Below are 18629 nucleotides of genomic sequence, written 5' to 3'. Positions count from 1 at the left end.
TTGCAAACTGAAAATTTCCAGATGCCGAAGTATATAAATTCACAGTTTTTCTTGATTCCAATAGAGAAATCTATACCAAAGTACAAGAACAGTCAAGAATTATTTATATAGACATGTCTGCTTTATTGAAAGAAACTTTTGCTAGGTGTAAAAAAGAGGGACGAAATGCTTTGGTCAACTTCATTACTGCTGGTTACCCTACTATTGAGGACACAGTTCCAATCTTGAAGAGCATGCAAGATGCCGGTGTAGACATCATTGAATTGGGTATCCCATTCTCCGACCCAATTGCTGATGGTCCAACCATCCAAGCTGCTAATAATGTCGCGTTGGACAACGGAATCACCGTCCCAAAGTGCTTGGACTTGGTCAAGCAAGCAAGAGAACAAGGTGTCACTGTTCCAATCATATTGATGGGTTACTACAATCCAATCTTAAAGTACGGTGAAATCAAGTTGATTGAGGACTCTGCAAGGGTAGGTGCTAACGGTTTCATTGTCGTCGACTTGCCTCCTGAGGAAGCCATCAAGTTCAGATCGTCTTGTGCACGTTATGGATTGTCTTATGTTCCTTTGGTTGCCCCTGCCACTACTGATGAAAGATTGAAGGTCTTGGGAGAAATCGCAGATTCCTTTATCTACGTAGTTTCTAAGATGGGTACCACTGGTGCTTCCAAATCTGTTTCTTCCGGTATCACTGAGTTGTGTGCTAGAGTTAGAAAATTTGCCGGCTCTACCCCAATTGCCGTAGGTTTCGGTGTGTCTACAAGAGAGCATTTCTTAACTGTTGGTGAGAGCGCTGATGGTGTGGTTATTGGTTCTAGAATCGTGACCTTAATTGGTGAATCTAAGCCAGGTGAAAGAGGTGTGACCGCTTACAAGTATGTCAAATCCATTTTAGGTGAAGGCTTTTCCGTCAATGCGCCAACTTCTTTCTCTCGGGCTGTAGTTATAGATGGAACTGAAACTAAGCCAGTTCTTGAAGAGGACCACAAGTTCAACCCAAAATTTGGTGAATTTGGTGGTCAATATGTTCCTGAAGCATTGCACACTTGTTTGGCTGAATTGGAGAAAGGATTTGAAAGCGCAGTTGCTGATCCCGAGTTCTGGAAGGAATTCAAGGACTTGTACTCTTACATTGGAAGACCATCTTCTTTGCATAGGGCCGAAAGATTGACTGAATATGCCGGAGGCGCTCAGATCTGGTTGAAGAGAGAAGATTTGAACCATACTGGTTCTCACAAGATCAACAATGCCTTGGCTCAAGTGTTAATTGCTAAGAGATTAGGTAAGAAGAAGATTATTGCTGAGACTGGTGCTGGTCAGCATGGTGTTGCTACTGCTACTGCATGTGCTAAGTTTGGATTGGAATGTACCGTTTTCATGGGAGCCGAAGATGTAAGACGTCAAGCCTTGAATGTGTTCAGAATGAGAATCTTGGGTGCAAAGGTTGTTGCTGTCACTAATGGTACCCAAACATTGAGAGATGCGACTTCTGAAGCCTTCAGATTCTGGGTATCAAACTTAGAGTCAACGCACTATGTTGTCGGTTCAGCAATTGGACCACATCCATACCCAACCTTGGTTAGAACCTTCCAAAGTGTTATTGGTCAAGAAACCAAAGAGCAGTTTAAGACTTTAAACGGCGGTAAGTTACCAAACGCCGTTGTTGCTTGTGTCGGCGGTGGTTCGAACTCCACTGGTATGTTCTCTCCTTTTGAACACGATACTGAAGTCAAAATGTTAGGTGTCGAAGCTGGTGGTGACGGCTTAGACACTGATCGCCATTCTGCAACTTTGACGGCAGGTATTCCAGGTGTGTTCCATGGTGTCAAAACTTACGTTCTTCAGGACAGTGATGGACAGGTTCATGACACTCATTCAGTTTCTGCGGGTTTAGACTATCCTGGCGTAGGTCCAGAATTGGCATTTTGGAAGAGCACTGGTCGTGCTGACTTCGTTGCTGCTACAGATGCTCAGGCATTGATCGGATTTAAATTATTGTCCCAATTGGAGGGTATAATTCCAGCTTTGGAGTCTTCTCACGCTATTTATGGTGGTGTTGAGTTGGCTAAGACTATGCCAAAGGATCAACACATTGTTATCAATGTTTCAGGACGTGGTGACAAGGATGTGCAAAGTGTTGCCGAAGTTTTACCGAAGTTAGGCGAGCAGATTGGCTGGGACTTGAGATTCGAAGCCGATCCTACGAAGTAAGTTTAGTTAATACTAAGAAATTCTATATTTTTTATAACCTCTAATAACAATGCTTGGATGATTTTACAATTCTTCAGCCATGTTCATGATTAACAAGATTGTTGATGTCCAACCCAAGAAATTTTTGGCACCTTTAGCATTTCCGGTTTCATCATCATATTGTTCCCAAACGTATCCGGTATTCTCCCATTGTTCGACAACATTATTCACAAGATTTAACCTCAAATCCTTGTAAACTCTTTTGAATTTATTACTGATATCGGAGTTCATGCGAATGTGCGCCACATCGTAATAGTGCTGTAAGCCTTCTAAGATAAGATAGTTAATATTCAACCAGATTGGAGACCTCCAATAGTTTTCTTCAGTTCTGTAGAATTGGTTGCTTTTTGACAAGGACCTAATACCATAATCACTCCATAATTCTTCTGGGTCCGAAATTAAGTCCACCATAGCCTCTAATTTGTCGAGCTCCTCGATGTGAATCAATTTGGTTAAGAAAGGGAATAATGAAAGATAACCCTTATGGCATACTTTAATGTTTTCATCGTCTTCATCTACTGTAACATCACAATACGCTTTTTCCTCGTCCGACCAATGCAATTTGCTTAAATTGTCTACAACATTATCTTCATGTTGGGCAAAAATTTCGGCATCTTCGTCATGTTTCAAAAGCTGGGCAATTAATTTCATCGACCTTGACATGACTCCAATCCACGAAAGAAGGTCGACATTTAATTCAGCGACATCGGCAGGATTTGGCCGTGGATAGTCATCTATCCCACTTGCAAGGCAGTGTGTAATCGTTCTGCCTCTCCAACGGTATGCTTCTAAGTTAGCTCCTCTTCCAAATTCTTCCACGTATCCTTTTTGGGTTCTTCTGAACCACTCGTAGTGAGTCTTTAATCTCGGATATATTTCTTTCGTATAGTTTGTTAATAACTCTGGGTTGTTAAGAATAACCAGCCCCAAATCCTTATGCGTGATAATGGCTTCGTCGCTGTAAAACAATGGCTCATTAACGTTTCCGTAATTACCTGCCAGTTTTGCTGATTCCAAGAGATATGTGAAAGCAAGCATCAAAGTAGGAGGATTAACGATTTCTGGACTTTGCACCTGAAATTGTTCTGGAACACGAGATCTCAGTTCTGGACCAAGGATTTGTTCGCGAGCTATCCAACCGTCATCATCAATCAAACTAAACCAAGACTTCATAATCTCCATGACCAAATCTGAGTCGTACTTCAAAAGAGGCAATAAATGGAAACCCTCATCCCACAAGAAACCTCTTGGAAAGAATGGTCTAGATGGCACTAAGGTAAATAATTCATGGGGACCCTCTGGATATCCAGTAAGTTGATGTGACTCGAATGAATCCTCATCAAATGCAGTTTCTCTATCTACTAAATGGTCGCCGTGAAAGTAAGAAATACCACCAAGTAAACCTGATAAAATCTCTTTTCCAAACTTTCTAAACTTGCTCGAATTATCGAACGGCTTGTTTAAAGAAAAATGTTGGTTAAATTTTTCATTGATCAATGTTAGGACTTGCTTTATTTTTGAGTTAATATTCTTAGATGTGATTTTCTCTGTAGCTGGTGTAATGGCATTGGTATAAATAATGTCGAATTCGCAAGCCCCTTGGTATATCTTTTGCACGAAGTGAAGATTTCCTTCGAAACCGTTTAAGTCTCTTATAATAAACGCTTGTTCTGGAGGAAACTCGTTCAAAGTGGAATACTTCTCTACTAAATCCTTGACCGATTCTTGTAGCATTGTAACAAAAATGTCTCTTGCTTTCCAAACATTATCATCAGGAACACGTAAACTTATGTGGTGTGCTCTTGTTGGATCTAAATCTGGTGTAACTGGTTTTGAAATTGGATGTCTGTTCGTTCCTGGACCATCGTTGATTTCGATATCGAAGATTCCTAATTCTTCAGATATACCTGTCAACTTCACGGTACCTTCGTAGCCTAATGCGCTTTTAGGGTTGTCCAACTGTAAGTATCCAGTTCTTGTATCTCCTTCTATTGGAGACTTCTTTTCTCCTTCTAATCCAGAGTACCAAATGAACGAAGTCTTTACATTCTCGTAACCCTTATGAGGTTGGGCCCTGACTTTCACTGCCCACGACTTACCATCGTCACTCTTAACAAAGTCAATGATAATCCTGATGTGGCACTCCTCATCCTCGATTACTTGTCTACCTCCAACTCTAGGATCATACGAGACCCAGTTGGCTCTTCTCATGTTGTCACCCTGTTCATAAAAGTGTCTCATACGTCCAACACCGTCATACCCATCGGCGCTGTACCACATTAATCCAGAAATCAATGAATTTGGAAGTCTTGGTCGTATTCCGAAGTAAAGAGCGGATCTATAAGGACCCCATAAGAGCGAATCATTGGATAATTTGCTGTACTGATGCTCTAAGTCGCTATTGAATTGAGCCACGTCTACTTCTCCATTTTCAGCTAACACGTCGAACTCAAATTGTTCAGTAAGAGAATAGCGAAACAACAATATCAAGCATAATACACTCGAAAATTGTATAGACACTCTCATGGTGGCAGACTCCTTCCCCAAGTTTGAAGAATAATGTTCCATATTTAAAAAAGAAAAAAGAGTGTATGGAAGAATTTGATACATCACTAGAAAAATTAACAATTGCAAAATTCAATAAAAATAGTTGCACCCAAACAAGTCTAGATATTCAGGAAATAGGGTTGTTCCAAAGGTTCACCAATGTGGCCACATAAGAAGGGTCTTGGAATTCGACTAAGTTATGGAGTTGACGGAAATGGTCAAGTTAGACTAGATGCTTCACATCTGAAAAGCAGCAAAGATGGGGATGAAGATGAGTCTTCCAAATCTCCAGCAATTCGTTCTAGAGTTATGGCTACTACTAGTTACGCTAGGTGCCAAGAAGACGAAGTCGTTCTACACGAAGTATCAAAGTCTGTTTTCGAGTTAGCTCGGAGTCTGACATCTTCGTTCACGTTGAATTCAAGAATGTATGACAACTTAGAAGTTGCAATCAAACCAATTTATAAGAAAAATCTTCATCAATCAGAAGTCTCAGAAGCGTACGTTCCTGATAATATACTTAATTCGTATTTGATAGAATCGAAGACCTTGACATCAACAATTGCGTACGATCCAAATTACGAGAATCTTTTTGCCTTATTTAAAGTTCAAATGAAGGGTCTGTCTCAGACTTTCAGATCGATTGCATACGTCTCTGGAGAATCAGGAAATATTCTAAATATTGGCTTAGTCAATAGTAAGGGAATTGAAGCTAGAAATAAATTCAACAAAGAATCCTTTATAAAGTTATTGATTCCCGAATTGTCTAGACTGTTTCAGATTTCGCTATCAGAGCCTATAAAGCAAATCGAAATAGCAAGGGAAGTTTTTGATTACACACCATCTTATATCGTCGTAAGAACAAGCAGTAAGGTTTACGTACTTTTTTGTCGTATACCTGCAATACAAACGAAGTCTCTAGTGAATTTGGAAGTGCTGGTGTTGGGTTGTATTGAGTCCAAAGACCTAGCCTGCAATGAATTGGCGCATGTATCAGTAAATCCATATGACTTCTCGCGCTTTGCAGTAATTGACATAAAAGGTCATTTCGGATTGTGGACAATTCTGTTTGATTCTGTGAAGAAATTCAATATGGATAGCCTGCAATGCAGTCCATCATTGGAAGATTGTACAGAGTTATCAAATTGGAAACGAATTCAATGGATATATGATTCAAATCATCTTGTTGTGTTGACAAGGGCGTCAGTTACTCAATTTACCGTTTCTCCAAAATTGCAATCTCGAAGACTCATAACCTCAAACACTTGGTCCAGAATTCAAGACTTCGCAACTTTGGGTGAAAGCTCATTTCTTTTGACTTCGAAGGAATTGATTTGGTTTAAATCAGAGTCTACGATGACCAGACTTATGTCCTGGAAGCATTTTCTCGATGATTCTGATCCTTCCCTAAGATTTCAAGTTACTGAAACTAAACAGGAAAGGAGATATTGTTGTTTGATTTACTCGCAGGTATATTCGTTGATATTTGTTTACAATTTTGCATATCGAGATGGAAAGCCGTTCAGTCTACATGACCCATACTATTTGCGAAGGGAAGGAAGCAAAGCTGATTTGAGGCAAGTTGCACTAATGGACATAAGTAGAGAATTTTACTACTCAAATCAAGAGAAGGATGATTTTGTTGACGAAAGTGATTCAGAATGCATTATTTCTAGAAATTATGGGCTCTTCGAACTCACGACGGATCTTTCCCTAACATTTAGATGTTTTTCGGAGCTTCCAAATTATACATTAAGTTCTATTGATGCCGATTTGTCGGCCTTAGAAGAAGACAATAGAAAAGAGAAGAATCATCCCACTCATCTTCATTTCAGATCTCTATCCAAAAAAAATGTCACGAAGCTATTAGACTTTCTTGTTGAGCCAGAAGAAATATTTTATGATCAGTCTCTTCAAATACAATCTATTCAAGAATATGCTTATTCGTTAGGTGAAGGAGCTAGAAAATTTGATGAGCGAAGCGCAAGGTACTTTTCTTTGTTAGATATTTCTAGCACAGTACCCAAGTTTATCGAAGATGTAGCAGAATTCGACTTAATGATTGAACAATTGTCTTCGTTTTATGAGCAGAAGGGAATTACGATGTCCAGTCTTGTCAATCGGTTTCTTCAGACTAGCAGTATTCTCGATTCTGTTGAAGTTCAAGAAAGTGAAAGAACTCATGCGAATGATATTTTTGAGTTGCTCTACAAAGCCTATTATCCTGGATCTCATTCTTTACGAAAGTACAATAGTATTAATGGTCTCATTAAATTGGCTATTCTATTAACGGCATCTCTCATCAAGACGAAGCCTCGTGAAATATCGAACCAACTTCGATCCGAATATGAATTTGTAATCAAAAAGGCACTGCCAAAGGTTTCCAATTTGTTAGGGGAATGGAACTTGGACGCTACGAATTCTTCCGAAACCATGAATTTTGATTCACAAGTGACCCAAGCAGATATCATGTCTTCACTACCGTCAATACGAATAAGATCAAATCACACATCGAACAACTCCAAATCAAAGTCACTTCGACAAAAAGCGATCAAGAATTCACAATCTCAAACTCCATCGAACTTGGCACAGTTCTCGCAATTAACTCAATTACCCCAACCAAATAACTTGGTCCTGATGAGCCAGTATTTGCCATCAGAAGATTTGTTGTTTTCGACACCAGAATCTTTCCCTTCATCACAAACCATGACACCGTCGCTTTCCCAGAAGAGAAGCCTTGGTTCTCAAGGAAATAAACCTAAGAAGAAGAAAAGGAAGGGTGGGTTTTCATGATTTTAACTTTAGTTGTACTAGTATGTATAATAGTTGTAATATATCACAATTCATCTTAATCCAAAACTGATTTGGTTTCACTGTTTATTTCGAGGATTTTTTGCGCCAATTGCTTTGGATCTACACCATGATCGATCATTTTAATACATAATTGTAAGCTGGATTCGTCTATCTCATTTATATTCAATATCTTCGCAAGATTTATAATGAATTCATTAGGTTTGGGAACTTCCGTGGGGTCTTGTTGGTTCATTTCTACTAAAAACGCACTTTAGAGTATTTAGAATCCATCAACAAAACTTCGAAAATGTAAATCTAATAATGCGTCATAATTTTTCGCAATTTTCAAAATCTCTTCCAAGATGAAGACATGATATTGATTAGGAATCGTAATAGGTTGACTCTCAGAGGATTAATCGGAGTGAGGTATATCAGTACGCTTTCTCCTCTGAAATCAGCTATACCTCCTCTAAATATTGCTTTCTTTGGAAGTGATTCTTTTAGCGTGCAATCGTTAGATAGACTTTACAGGTACAAATTGCAACACCCAGAGAGAATTCTGTCCATCAAGGTTGTCACCAGAACCATCAAGCCTACTGGAAGGAATCTAAAAGCTTATGTGGATCTACCAATTGGTGACTACTGTAAGAAATTAGAGGAAAGTTTGAATAGCATTCCTGTGTTACGAGCTGATTCCACAGAGGATATACTAAGCATTTTGAATTCAAATACATTCTCGTTGGCAATTGCAGTTTCATATGGAAAGCTTATACCCGCAAAGTTTTTGGAGTCCTGCGAATTCGGAGGTCTCAATGTCCATCCTTCATTGCTTCCTAAATATTCTGGTTCTTCGCCGATTCAGTATACTTTGCTTAATGACGATAGAACGGCTGGTTGCACAGTACAGACCCTTCATCCAACGAAGTTCGATCAAGGTAATATAATTTTGCAATCAAAAGAAATACCTGTTTCAAATAAAGATAACTTTGAGAGCTTGCAAATTCGTTTGGGGGCCATCGGAAGTGATCTCTTGGTTCAAGTTATAGACGAAGGTCTATTCATGGAAAATTGTTCGCCCCATCTTCGAAGTGAGAATAAGTACGCGTTTTCGCTTGCTCCCAAAATACGTCCATCAAGCTCTGAGATAAAATGGTCAATCAAATCTTCGTTGCAGATAAAACGGATGGAAGATGCATTGGGCCCATTGCATTCTTACAAATTTGTGAACTTGAAGAGAAAGAAAAAGGTAATACAGGAGAACCAGAGGGTTATTCTTTCTGATATTGAGGTTATTAAATGTGGATATTACCCTTCGATTTCCAAGCCTGGTCAATTTTGTCTTGAGGATTCGAGTAATCCCCGTTTGATTATAAAAACCGTAGATGGTCATATTGGCGTTAGAAAACTAAAATTTCAAGCTTGCAAGGAAGAGGTACCAGAAGTTTTTCTTAAAGCATTGGCAAAGAGATCTGGAGACACTCCTCATCAATTTGATGCTACATGTTTCAACTAATTCATGTATTATCTAGATTTATATCTATAATACTATTTGGCAGTGCTTATTGAATTCCTCAACAGCAATGGCAATCTTGTTGTACAAGAAGTTTCTATTTTTCTTTTCAGGAATGGGGATGAATGGACCCTCTCTCCTCTTGAGTCCAATACTCAATCCAGAAGGTTCAACTGAAATAGATTTGATCTGGTCAAAGCTAATCACCCATTTGGATTTCAAATTGTTAACTTCGAAAAGTACAATCATCTTATATGTGACCAAAACTACCTTCTCTTCACCTGAAAGTAGTAAATGCGCCAAATACGTCTCTCTAAAATAAACATCTCCATCAATTGAATTGAGCCAGTATTGTCCTTGGGCTTCTCTTTGCGAAAAAGGCCTTATAACGTGGTCGTGAGGGATGTGTCTTGGAAGTCTCACTTTGTCCAATCCTTCTGCATCAAAAACTGTTGTTGTGTTTCTGATGCCTTCACTAACATTCGATGCTAAATCAAAGAACCCTATTGCAGTCTTTGTTGGCAAGCCAACAACACCTCGTCCAAGGCCCTTGAAAAACCCAGCTGCCCCCTCTGCGTTTGCACCTTCTATGGGTGCTGTTGCAATGCCTGTAACTCCAGAAGAGACGGATTCGAAGAATGAATTGGCGCCTGATGCAACTCCGTAGAGAGCATGCTTTGGTTTGTTTCGGCGTTGGTTAAGTCTACGACGTTCTTGGAAGTTCTTATCCATTGTCGCAACCGACAACCCCTTTGCAATTGAACCGGTGAACTTCGCAAAGGAATCTGAAAATCCAAAAATTGACTTCTTCACAAAACTCAATCCACCTTTAGCAATGCTAATTCCCAACTCTTGAGGACGGTCATTGATAATGAAACCTTGATATGGTTCATAGAAAATATCAAGTACACCAGATGAAATGTGATTGAACAAACCTACTGGATTTCCAATGAAATCAGCGGAACCAAGAATCTTATGAACTTGATAGAAAAATGATTGCCCATAGTGAGTTTGAATTGATTCAATCAAGATGGGTATTGGAACTCTAAGATTCTCAATAAACAAAGAGTTCAATTTAATAGGAGCATCATTAATATTTCCAATTGCCATTGTAAGGACATTGAAGAAAAACATTAATGTATTTTGGGATGAAGCTTTGTCTTCTGCATTAACTCTTTCTGTACGTACAAATGACAAATTCAATTGGATCGGTTGAAGGTGCAAAGCTTCGAAGTAGATATCGCTAGCTCCTGTCAAACTGCCTGGTTCTGGAAGCTTGAGTTCAGCATCACATAGTTTATCGACAGATTCCTTGTTCCAGCTTGCACCTGGAAACTTAGCGAACTCTAAGAGAGCAAACAAGAAATCTTCATCAATTTCAAAGGTCATCTCCTGCAACAAAATCGTCGCATACTTTATAAAGAGAACTCCATGGCTATCATCCTTGACGCGAACGAGTGATCCGGAAAGCGATGGATGGCTATTTAGCTCTCTACCTGACTTAGGAATAACACTTGGGTATTGTATAATCGGAAATATTCCTCCGTATAATTGGTTGTCGATTTGCATCCACTTCAATTTAAAGCTGATGTTCTGGTATAAGTCTGACTCGTTGTACCTAAGTTCCAATCCTCGAATTGTGATATAACATAACTCCTGGAATCTAGTATTTATCAACGATAACCCGAAACCTTCAAACTTGGTCACGATCTTGATATGATAATTCTCGTCACCTTCGGATGCTTCAAAGTTCTGGGATAGGGCTACCGTTGAGCTTGATTTTTCTCCAGGGAGTTTATACAAGCTGACTGAAGGATCATAATTGGTTATGATCAATGATTGAGTAGGTCCATCTGCCACAACGTTGAGATCGACAATCAGTTGCTCTGCATCTTGGGTTGGTGGAAGTCTGAATGGCTTCAAGTTTCCAATTTCAGCTAAATTTACAGCTCTCTCCCTACCGTGAGATCTAATTATCAACTCCTTGATGACAGCATTAGGATAGTCATAAGCGTACGGCATGACACTTTTAGCTGGAATTTTGTAGTAAATAGGCTTGTATTGTGTGTCATTTTTGACGAGTTCACCATTTTCATTGATATTTGGGTCATTTTGGTAGACGTAAAACTCAGAGTCACTGAAGTTTCTAATTGAAAATGGCCAATTATTGTTTGCATTTTCTATCTGAATGAACATTGTAGCATTTTCCAAAATAATGCTCACTTTCAATAAGACTTGTCCAACATTTTCCTTGTACACCTTGATAAATAATTGGCCAATATCATCAAGGGTAAATGGTGACGACCAAGTTTTAGAAGAATGCAAGAATTTAATCAAAATACTCTTCTTTTCTAATCTTCGAAGACCGTAAAGAGGCAATAATTCCTTTGGTCCTATCTGAATTTGTTTGGTCGTCCCATTTTCAACAATTTGTAGGGTCTCCTGGAGAGAATTTCTCACGATATATCTTGGAGCGATCGTTACCACCTTCGATAAGTTATATTTACCTTCTCCTTCCGCGATGGAAATCCCAACATTCATTTCAATTTGTCTGCCAGGCACCTGAGCTTTCGCGTTTATGTCTTGGCCTAGCGCATCAAAGCTTATGGGGGCTGTAAATGCAGAATCTCCAATTTTCAATTGTGCCCTATTTTGTCGGTCACCAAACCTATCGAATGAAAACATAACTGGAATCACTGGCTGTAACGACAGTTTCCCGTATGAGTATGTCAGGTTTCCCTTTTCATCAACAAGAAGATTCTGGCCCGTTCTATTCAAAATGACATAAGGAGAATAAATAACCACACGAAGACTTGTGCTATTTGATTTCTTTCTCGGGTAGTAAATTCTTAATTTTAATTGTTGACCATCTTGGCTTCTTAAAATGAGTGTGTTCTCTCTTTTAAATTCACTTGCCTTTGATATATTAATAATAGCGAATTCAGATTTTCCAAAGTTACAATTCTTCGGCTCGACACTTAATAAAAGCAAATTTTCCAAACTGACAACATGCACATAACTCTTTATTCCCTTGTCAACCAGTCCCTTCCAATCTTTCTTGAGATTCTTGTCATATAACCTGTAATTTAAGTCAAAGGGTAGTAGGTTCTCAATTTCCACAGGAGCAGAAATCACTAACCTCAAATGGGGGTAAATTCTAGCCAAAGGCTCTTCATGATCATAAATTGCTTCAGCCTGAAAATAAAATGACGACAAATCGTTACTGAGAACCGCTGAACATTTCAAAGACACTTCATTCTTAATTAGATCTTTCCAATGTAGTGGTCTATCAGACCATTCATAAGGAGTATCAATATAAGGTCGTATCTTGATTGCACTGGCATAAACAAAATCAATCGGCAATGCCTTTCCTTTCTTTGATTCAATCACCAACTCTTCTGTTGCATTATCATTCATAACTTTGACGATAATAGGAACATCTGCGTCATTCTCAACGCGTACTGTCGACTTGAACAATATCGTCTTAACATTATCATCTCCTAATGCTATATCGCATGACAATCTATTATGAACTCCATCTACAGGTGGATACAAAATAAACAATTCTTCACCTTCGCCAGTTGCAGAAATGCCGTTCACAATCTCGTATTGCGAATTCAATAATCTAACACCTAATATTCCAACCTTGTTGTTCGTATCTAAATTCTCACGAATATCTCTCCAGTCCTCGAATGACCAAGATAACTTGTCGTGTGACTTTATAACCCTTCTGTTTTCCCTTGTATCATCAGAAGAATCTGACCATACTTCCAAGTCAAATCCCGTTTCATTGACAATTAGATATGGATTATCTTCTCCTCGTAGTTTCAAGCGCTGATCGGACGTAATCAAACTCGATATTTGAGACAATAATGCAACAGAATGTGAAGTTAGGGTTATCTCGGCCAATTGGCGGGAAACGACTTCCACAAGTAAGCTTTTCTGTGGTGTTAGAACATTTGAGGCATAAATTGCAATGGGCCATGGTTCAATTAGTGGCTCCCATGTAGATCTGGCGTAGTTGTAAATATTGACAAATTGCTCAATGTGAACTTCAGCATTTAAATCAGTTGACCAATTAATAGCTCTGACTTCGAATGGTTTAACATTCATATCAAGGACTGGTAATTCATGTACATCTCCAATCAAGACGAATCTGACACCTCCAATGCTTGCCACCAATTCTTCGCCTTTTACAACTGTGGCATTATCAATCAGTACAGCTTCTTTAGCTGTGAGCGACTTTGCGGAAAGGCTAGTTAGGATGCTTGGAGCGTATTTGGAGAGCCTTCTCTTGAAATCTTCGGACAAATTGTAGTCAGATTCTTGGCTAGCAGTTTGATCCGCATGTGCCTTGCTGTATAATTCATTCACATGGTTGAATATATCCAATGCTAATCTGATATCTCTTAGCGACACCCTTACAATCATGGGATCGACTGATGCCTGAATATTTGTTAAGAAACTCGTTGACGTAGAACCATTTGAATCGTGAGCAAATGACACAGAAAAGTCGTCAATTATTCTATATCTAGTGTCATCAAAATCATTCATAGCAGTCAAGAAGAGTCCAATGTTGTTTGCTGCTAAAGATATTACATTCTGGCTAGCCACCAAAACTTGTTCCACCTTGAACACAATTGCTTCTGTATCTTCTTTTGAAGAATCAGCTAGCAATATGACAGAAGGCTCCTTTACATTTATTGAAAATCCAATATTCAGCGAAGATGGCTGAGGTCCAGGACTATTATCAATCTTTGCAGAACCGCTGATGCTTCCTCTGTCTCCAGTGATCATTTCGCGATTTTGGGCGTAATCGACAATCATGGAACTATCCTTCTCAAATCCTTTGTCAAAGAATGCCTTCAATTCAAACAAATAATCTAGAACAAGGATAGTGCTTGGTTTTTCTATGGTAAGCATGGCCGTAATATTCTTTTTTTCAGCTGGACCGTCTGTTGTTACTGAGAGAACAAATTGATCGTTGTCTCCACTTATAGGCGGTATCAATTCTCTGAACTTACTGTCAGTATTCTCCCTGATATCACTTACAACAAATGAACCGACACTGAAGTTTGATGTGAAGTGTCCGTCCTCTCTCATATCAAAATCGAAGTCAAACTTATTTAAACTGAATGATGCCAACCTTTTCTTCTCTATATCTTCAATACCGAAAGTCCTGTTGTAAATTTTCAAAGATATGCTAGGTACCTCGAACTTCAATTCCACATTCCTATGCTCTGGAGGTATTTCTATGGCCTGACTCTCATGAACGTCCAACTTAATTGGTTTAGTTGTAACATTCGCATTTCTTACTGTCGTATCGTGTCTAATAACTGCGTTTGCATTCTCAGCGTCTATTTCAATATCATCGAATGTATAACTTGCATCTGGAAAATTGAAGACTTTTAAAACAGAATCTGAAAGTGAAAGCAATTTCTTCAACTGCAACTCCGTCAAGTTTAAGTCCAAAGCCGGCATCCTTCCATTGATAATAAAGGTAGGAATATCCTTGACGTACGTCTCGTTGTAATCAATCAAGAATGACACATCGAAGTTATCCACTATTTTGGATTTTTGTCTACAATTTTTTTCGAAGTGGAACAACGACAAGAGGTTTACTTTTCGAATTCCAGTCGAGATTATATTTTTCATTATTCCATTCAGTTCTTTGAATTCATTGTATGCATAAAGCTCTCCGAGACTTGCAGAAACTGTATCATATAGCATGTTCGAATTCTTCACCAAAGTTGGAAAAATAATGGTAGGTGCTTTGATTAGTAAATCGAACTTTATTTTATTTGCATCATCAATTTGACCAGCCTGGTTGATTGCAGCGTCTCTAGCTTTGTCATAAATAGCTTTCATCTTCAAGAACTGACTCAAGTAAGAAAGGATTCTATTCAACGAACTTTCAACAAAATTAATTGCAATGGCACCTGTGTTAAATGAAATAAAAGTATTGTATGTGTTCGCGCTGATCTCTCTATCAAATGTCTTGTAGACAAATTCCGCAAGATTGTCTCCTTCCATGCTGATTAAATTTCTCAAGAGAGAATCTCTTGGAGAGCCTTGATTAATCTCATCGTGTAGGCTAAGAGCTCCTAGTTTACCGTTGACTTCCATTTCTTCTGGGACTAAGAACACGGAAATATCAGCTGTACTTAGTTTCAATGTCGCTAATTTGAGACCATCCTCATTCAAAACCAAGATAATACTATCCAAATTAATCTTCACATTAATCTTTTGTGGCGATACTTCATCGTCTCTTGAGTCATTGTGTTTCAATTCGTCGGCTGGTGTCGCCTCTGCATTTGGATCTGTGAAAGTGTTCAACACAAAATTAAGAAGGCTCAACAAGGACTTTCTAGAAACTACAAATTTGACCGTCGCAATATCCATTTTAATATCCTGGTCAAATACTTCAATTTCTTTGTCATTGTATTCAACAATTCTCTGCGTTCTCCAATAGTCAAGTTTGAAGATTTCCTTGTTCACGATTTCCTCATCAGTAAAATTATTTGACGAAATCAATCTGGCAAACTCAGGGACTCCTGATCGTTCAATATGATCTATTAGGTTTATGTCGTCTAAAATTAGATCTAGATGCATCAATTTTTGCGTGTTATAAAAATTCAACGACAAGTAATCTCCAACCAAGTCTACCAATGGCTCAGTCTGAAGAGTGTGTCCATTGATACATCTAGAAAGTGAAATGTTGACCAGTTGGACATTAAAACTGAACTCGAATATATGCTGCTTGCTGATTGCTTCGATTTGTTTGGAATCCATGTTAGTCTTGTCAGCTTTCTCGGTCTGATCTACCGGATTCCTCTGTTCACTTGGACTATCTTCAATTTCAACACTACCATTTCGAGTTCCAAATGCTTCAAACACACTTGATTCTTCTCCATCAAATTCATCAAAATTAGGCAACGACGCATCAATGATCTGCATGATAGTTTTGTATTGGAAATCATTGATGGCAAGATTGATTTCGGGCACTTCTCCGCTTACCTTAAACTTTGCTAAATTGTGTGCATCAGGAAGTATCGAAATTCCCAAAAGCAATTTTATGTTGAGCTTATCAAGCATTAATGAATTTCCCTTGCTAGTCTCAGAATGCAATTGTTCCATGGTGGACTTAATATTTGGACCTACAAGAAATTGTGCATCCTGTAAATGCACGTTAAACTGGTCATACATCAAGGTGTTAAGTTTCTTCCAATCATCTTCTGTGTAGCTTTCTTTCGAGCGAACTTCTTCTATTATTGCTTTATCAACCAAATTGCTTACTACACTGATATGACCTGCATCAAGAATAGCAACTGGTGACTTAAAGTTGGAAGGATCCAACGGAACAATTATAAGAGGCGCTTGCAAGTCTAATTTGACATTTATGGTCTTATGTTCTTCTAGCGCGTACTGCAAACCAATTCTAGTTTGAGCAGTAAGTCCTTCGACAGTTGCTTCAGCAGCATTCATAATTGCACCGACTGTATCAAGGTGGATTTTTGGAGGCCTAAAAAATCGGGCGACTTCTTCAATAAACATCGGATTATAAAATATAGTCATCGACTTCAATTTCCCTAGTAAAATAGAATCAGCACTTTCGTCTAGTGGGTTGTTTTCAAAAGACATTTGAAAGAATGGGTCATTTGCGATTACATTCGAATCTTCATGCAAGTGTGAATGCATCTGTTTAACACTAACAATATGCTTGTACAACGTAGTTCCCGTTCCATCCTCTACTCTAAACTCTTGTAATTGAAATTTTGCCAAGAAAGAGTCCGGGCGTTGGTAAAATTGAGCTGTACATCCTTCAAACACAACTTCAGCTAAATTTTGTTCATCAGTCCTTCGTCTTATTGTAATGCCACCCTCTTCTAATGAAGTGAACACTTCTAGTTTCACTCTGTCCTTAGGCAAATCAATTGAGTCTATAATCTCCTGGTTTTCGTCATAGTCAATTGCATCATATAATGCTTTTCTTTGATCATCTGTCAACGAAAGTTCCAATTTGCTTTCATCGGCTTCTGTCTTCTCTTCTATGGTGTTATTAGCAGAAGCATCTGCAGCTGGTGCAGTACCCCACCATGATGATATCCATCCTCCATAGGAGGTATTCTGCGGGTTATTTGCACCACTTTCTGATGCCAAAGAAATTGCATTCTGTTTTCGAAGCTCACTTCTTGCCAATGATCTATAAAATTTTATATCTTCAAATGGTAGGAGCGTTTCCAAATTTGAAAGATCATACTTTTGATCTGTTGTCATGTTATTGGATAATTTTGCTTTCCAAAGTTTAATGTACGCTTTTCTTTGATCTCTTCTCTTTGCAAAATACTCCCAGCTCCATTTATAGTTCCTTTCGTGTATCTCGTTCAATACAGACTTTGCAGCGTACTGAAACCATTGCTTTGGATCTTCTTCAACTGTAACCTTTGGTCGGAATTTCCTAAATTTATGAGTCTTAGTATACCAGTGAAATTTTGATGCAGTCCACAAGATATCCCGATACTGTTGTGAGTCAAGCTCGATTCTAAATGACTTGAACAGCAATTCAGCCCTAATATGAGGGAATGCCTCTGTAGAACCTGCCTTGTTAAGCGTGATCTTGCCCCCACCTGAAACAGGTTTAATTAGGAATTGCAAATCTATTGAATAGTTTTGATCTGTAATGATTGATTCCTTAAACCGATTCAAGAGGTCCTCGTAGTTATCGGTATAAATGGAAGATGATTCAGTGTTCATGTAACAACTTAAGTATTTCAATGTTAAAAGCTTTCTTGTTAAGGTTTGGGTTATTTCAATAAAACTTGGCTTCCAACCTTCATCAGTAGAAACTGCTGACAATTCATTCAATGAGATACCCAATGCGTAAGGAGATTCCGCCAAAACCGAGTCATCTTCGTACCTTATATGGATATTTTTGATTGTAACTTGTAAATTATCTACAATTTTTGTAATTAAAGATTCTGTGAAAGTTTCATTTTGAGCTGTGTCTATCCCATCTTGAGCCTGTGAAGTTACGCTCTGAATGGCTTCCAAGTTTTCCAATCTTTGCTTCTTTAATTCTAGTTCACGACGATTGTCTTCTTCTATATCAAAGTCCTTTATGATCTTAGGAGACGCAAGCAAGTAAACATCCTCAATTATGACTCTAACTGGCTTTGACTTGAGGTTTGACCAAGGAATTTGTAAGGTCAATTCACCGAGGTGACCGAATTTTACATCAACTGGAAGTTTGAATTTGTCTAGGGATTCTTTCTTCAATTTCAAGTTTTTCAACTTTACGTCTCCACTCCATATCCCAATATTGAGCTGCTTCGCGTCGAAGTTCTCAATGTACGATCCCAAAAATCGATTCACAAGGTTTGCCACCAAAGATTCAAACATTGCTATGGACGATTACACAAACTTGATCTAGATTGAATGAAACTTCTGAGATTTGCGATATATAACACTGTTGTACCCCTTTTACTATACTTGATGATCTGCGTTGTTGCGATTTTCGTATTTGT

General features: G+C 38.5%; 5 protein-coding genes across 5 annotated transcripts; 3 read left to right on the top strand and 2 right to left on the bottom strand. All coding sequences in view use genetic code 12, as the record gives it.

Annotated features, from left to right (window-relative positions):
- Nucleotides 1-113: 113 nt before the first annotated feature.
- Nucleotides 114-2334, top strand: TRP5 (tryptophan synthetase; the record flags this gene model as incomplete). Its single annotated transcript, XM_001386981.1, has 1 exon — nucleotides 114-2334. One exon carries the CDS (start codon nucleotides 114-116, stop codon nucleotides 2214-2216), a length of 2103 nt encoding a protein of 700 aa, XP_001387018.1.
- Nucleotides 2280-4781, bottom strand: CWH41 (Mannosyl-oligosaccharide glucosidase (Processing A-glucosidase I) (Glucosidase I); the record flags this gene model as incomplete). The annotated part of the gene is made up of 1 exon (XM_001386752.1): nucleotides 2280-4781. The coding sequence occupies one exon, from the start codon at nucleotides 4779-4781 to the stop codon at nucleotides 2280-2282; it is 2502 nt and encodes an 833-aa protein (XP_001386789.2).
- Nucleotides 4782-4961: 180 nt separating this feature from the next.
- Nucleotides 4962-7595, top strand: RNN1 (RNA polymerase I transcription factor; the record flags this gene model as incomplete). The annotated part of the gene is made up of 2 exons (XM_001386980.1): nucleotides 4962-5019; nucleotides 5062-7595. 2 exons carry the CDS (start codon nucleotides 4962-4964, stop codon nucleotides 7593-7595), a joined length of 2592 nt encoding a protein of 863 aa, XP_001387017.2.
- Nucleotides 7596-8061: 466 nt separating this feature from the next.
- Nucleotides 8062-9108, top strand: FMT1 (methionyl-tRNA transformylase; the record flags this gene model as incomplete). Its single annotated transcript, XM_001386979.1, has 1 exon — nucleotides 8062-9108. A coding segment is annotated over one exon (1047 nt), but the record flags the coding sequence as incomplete, so codon positions are not given.
- Nucleotides 9104-18504, bottom strand: VPS13 (vacuolar sorting; the record flags this gene model as incomplete). The annotated part of the gene is made up of 2 exons (XM_001386751.1): nucleotides 9104-15911; nucleotides 15954-18504. The coding sequence occupies 2 exons, from the start codon at nucleotides 18502-18504 to the stop codon at nucleotides 9133-9135; spliced, it is 9330 nt and encodes a 3109-aa protein (XP_001386788.2). The 3' UTR covers nucleotides 9104-9132.
- Between the last annotated feature and the right edge of the window lie 125 nt (nucleotides 18505-18629).

This window comes from Scheffersomyces stipitis, chromosome 1 (assembly GCF_000209165.1).
Source record: "Scheffersomyces stipitis CBS 6054 chromosome 1, whole genome shotgun sequence".
Taxonomy (NCBI): Eukaryota; Fungi; Ascomycota; class Pichiomycetes; order Serinales; family Debaryomycetaceae; genus Scheffersomyces; species Scheffersomyces stipitis.
Note: the sequence above shows the minus strand (reverse complement) of the source record. Positions and strands in the feature narration are given on the sequence as shown.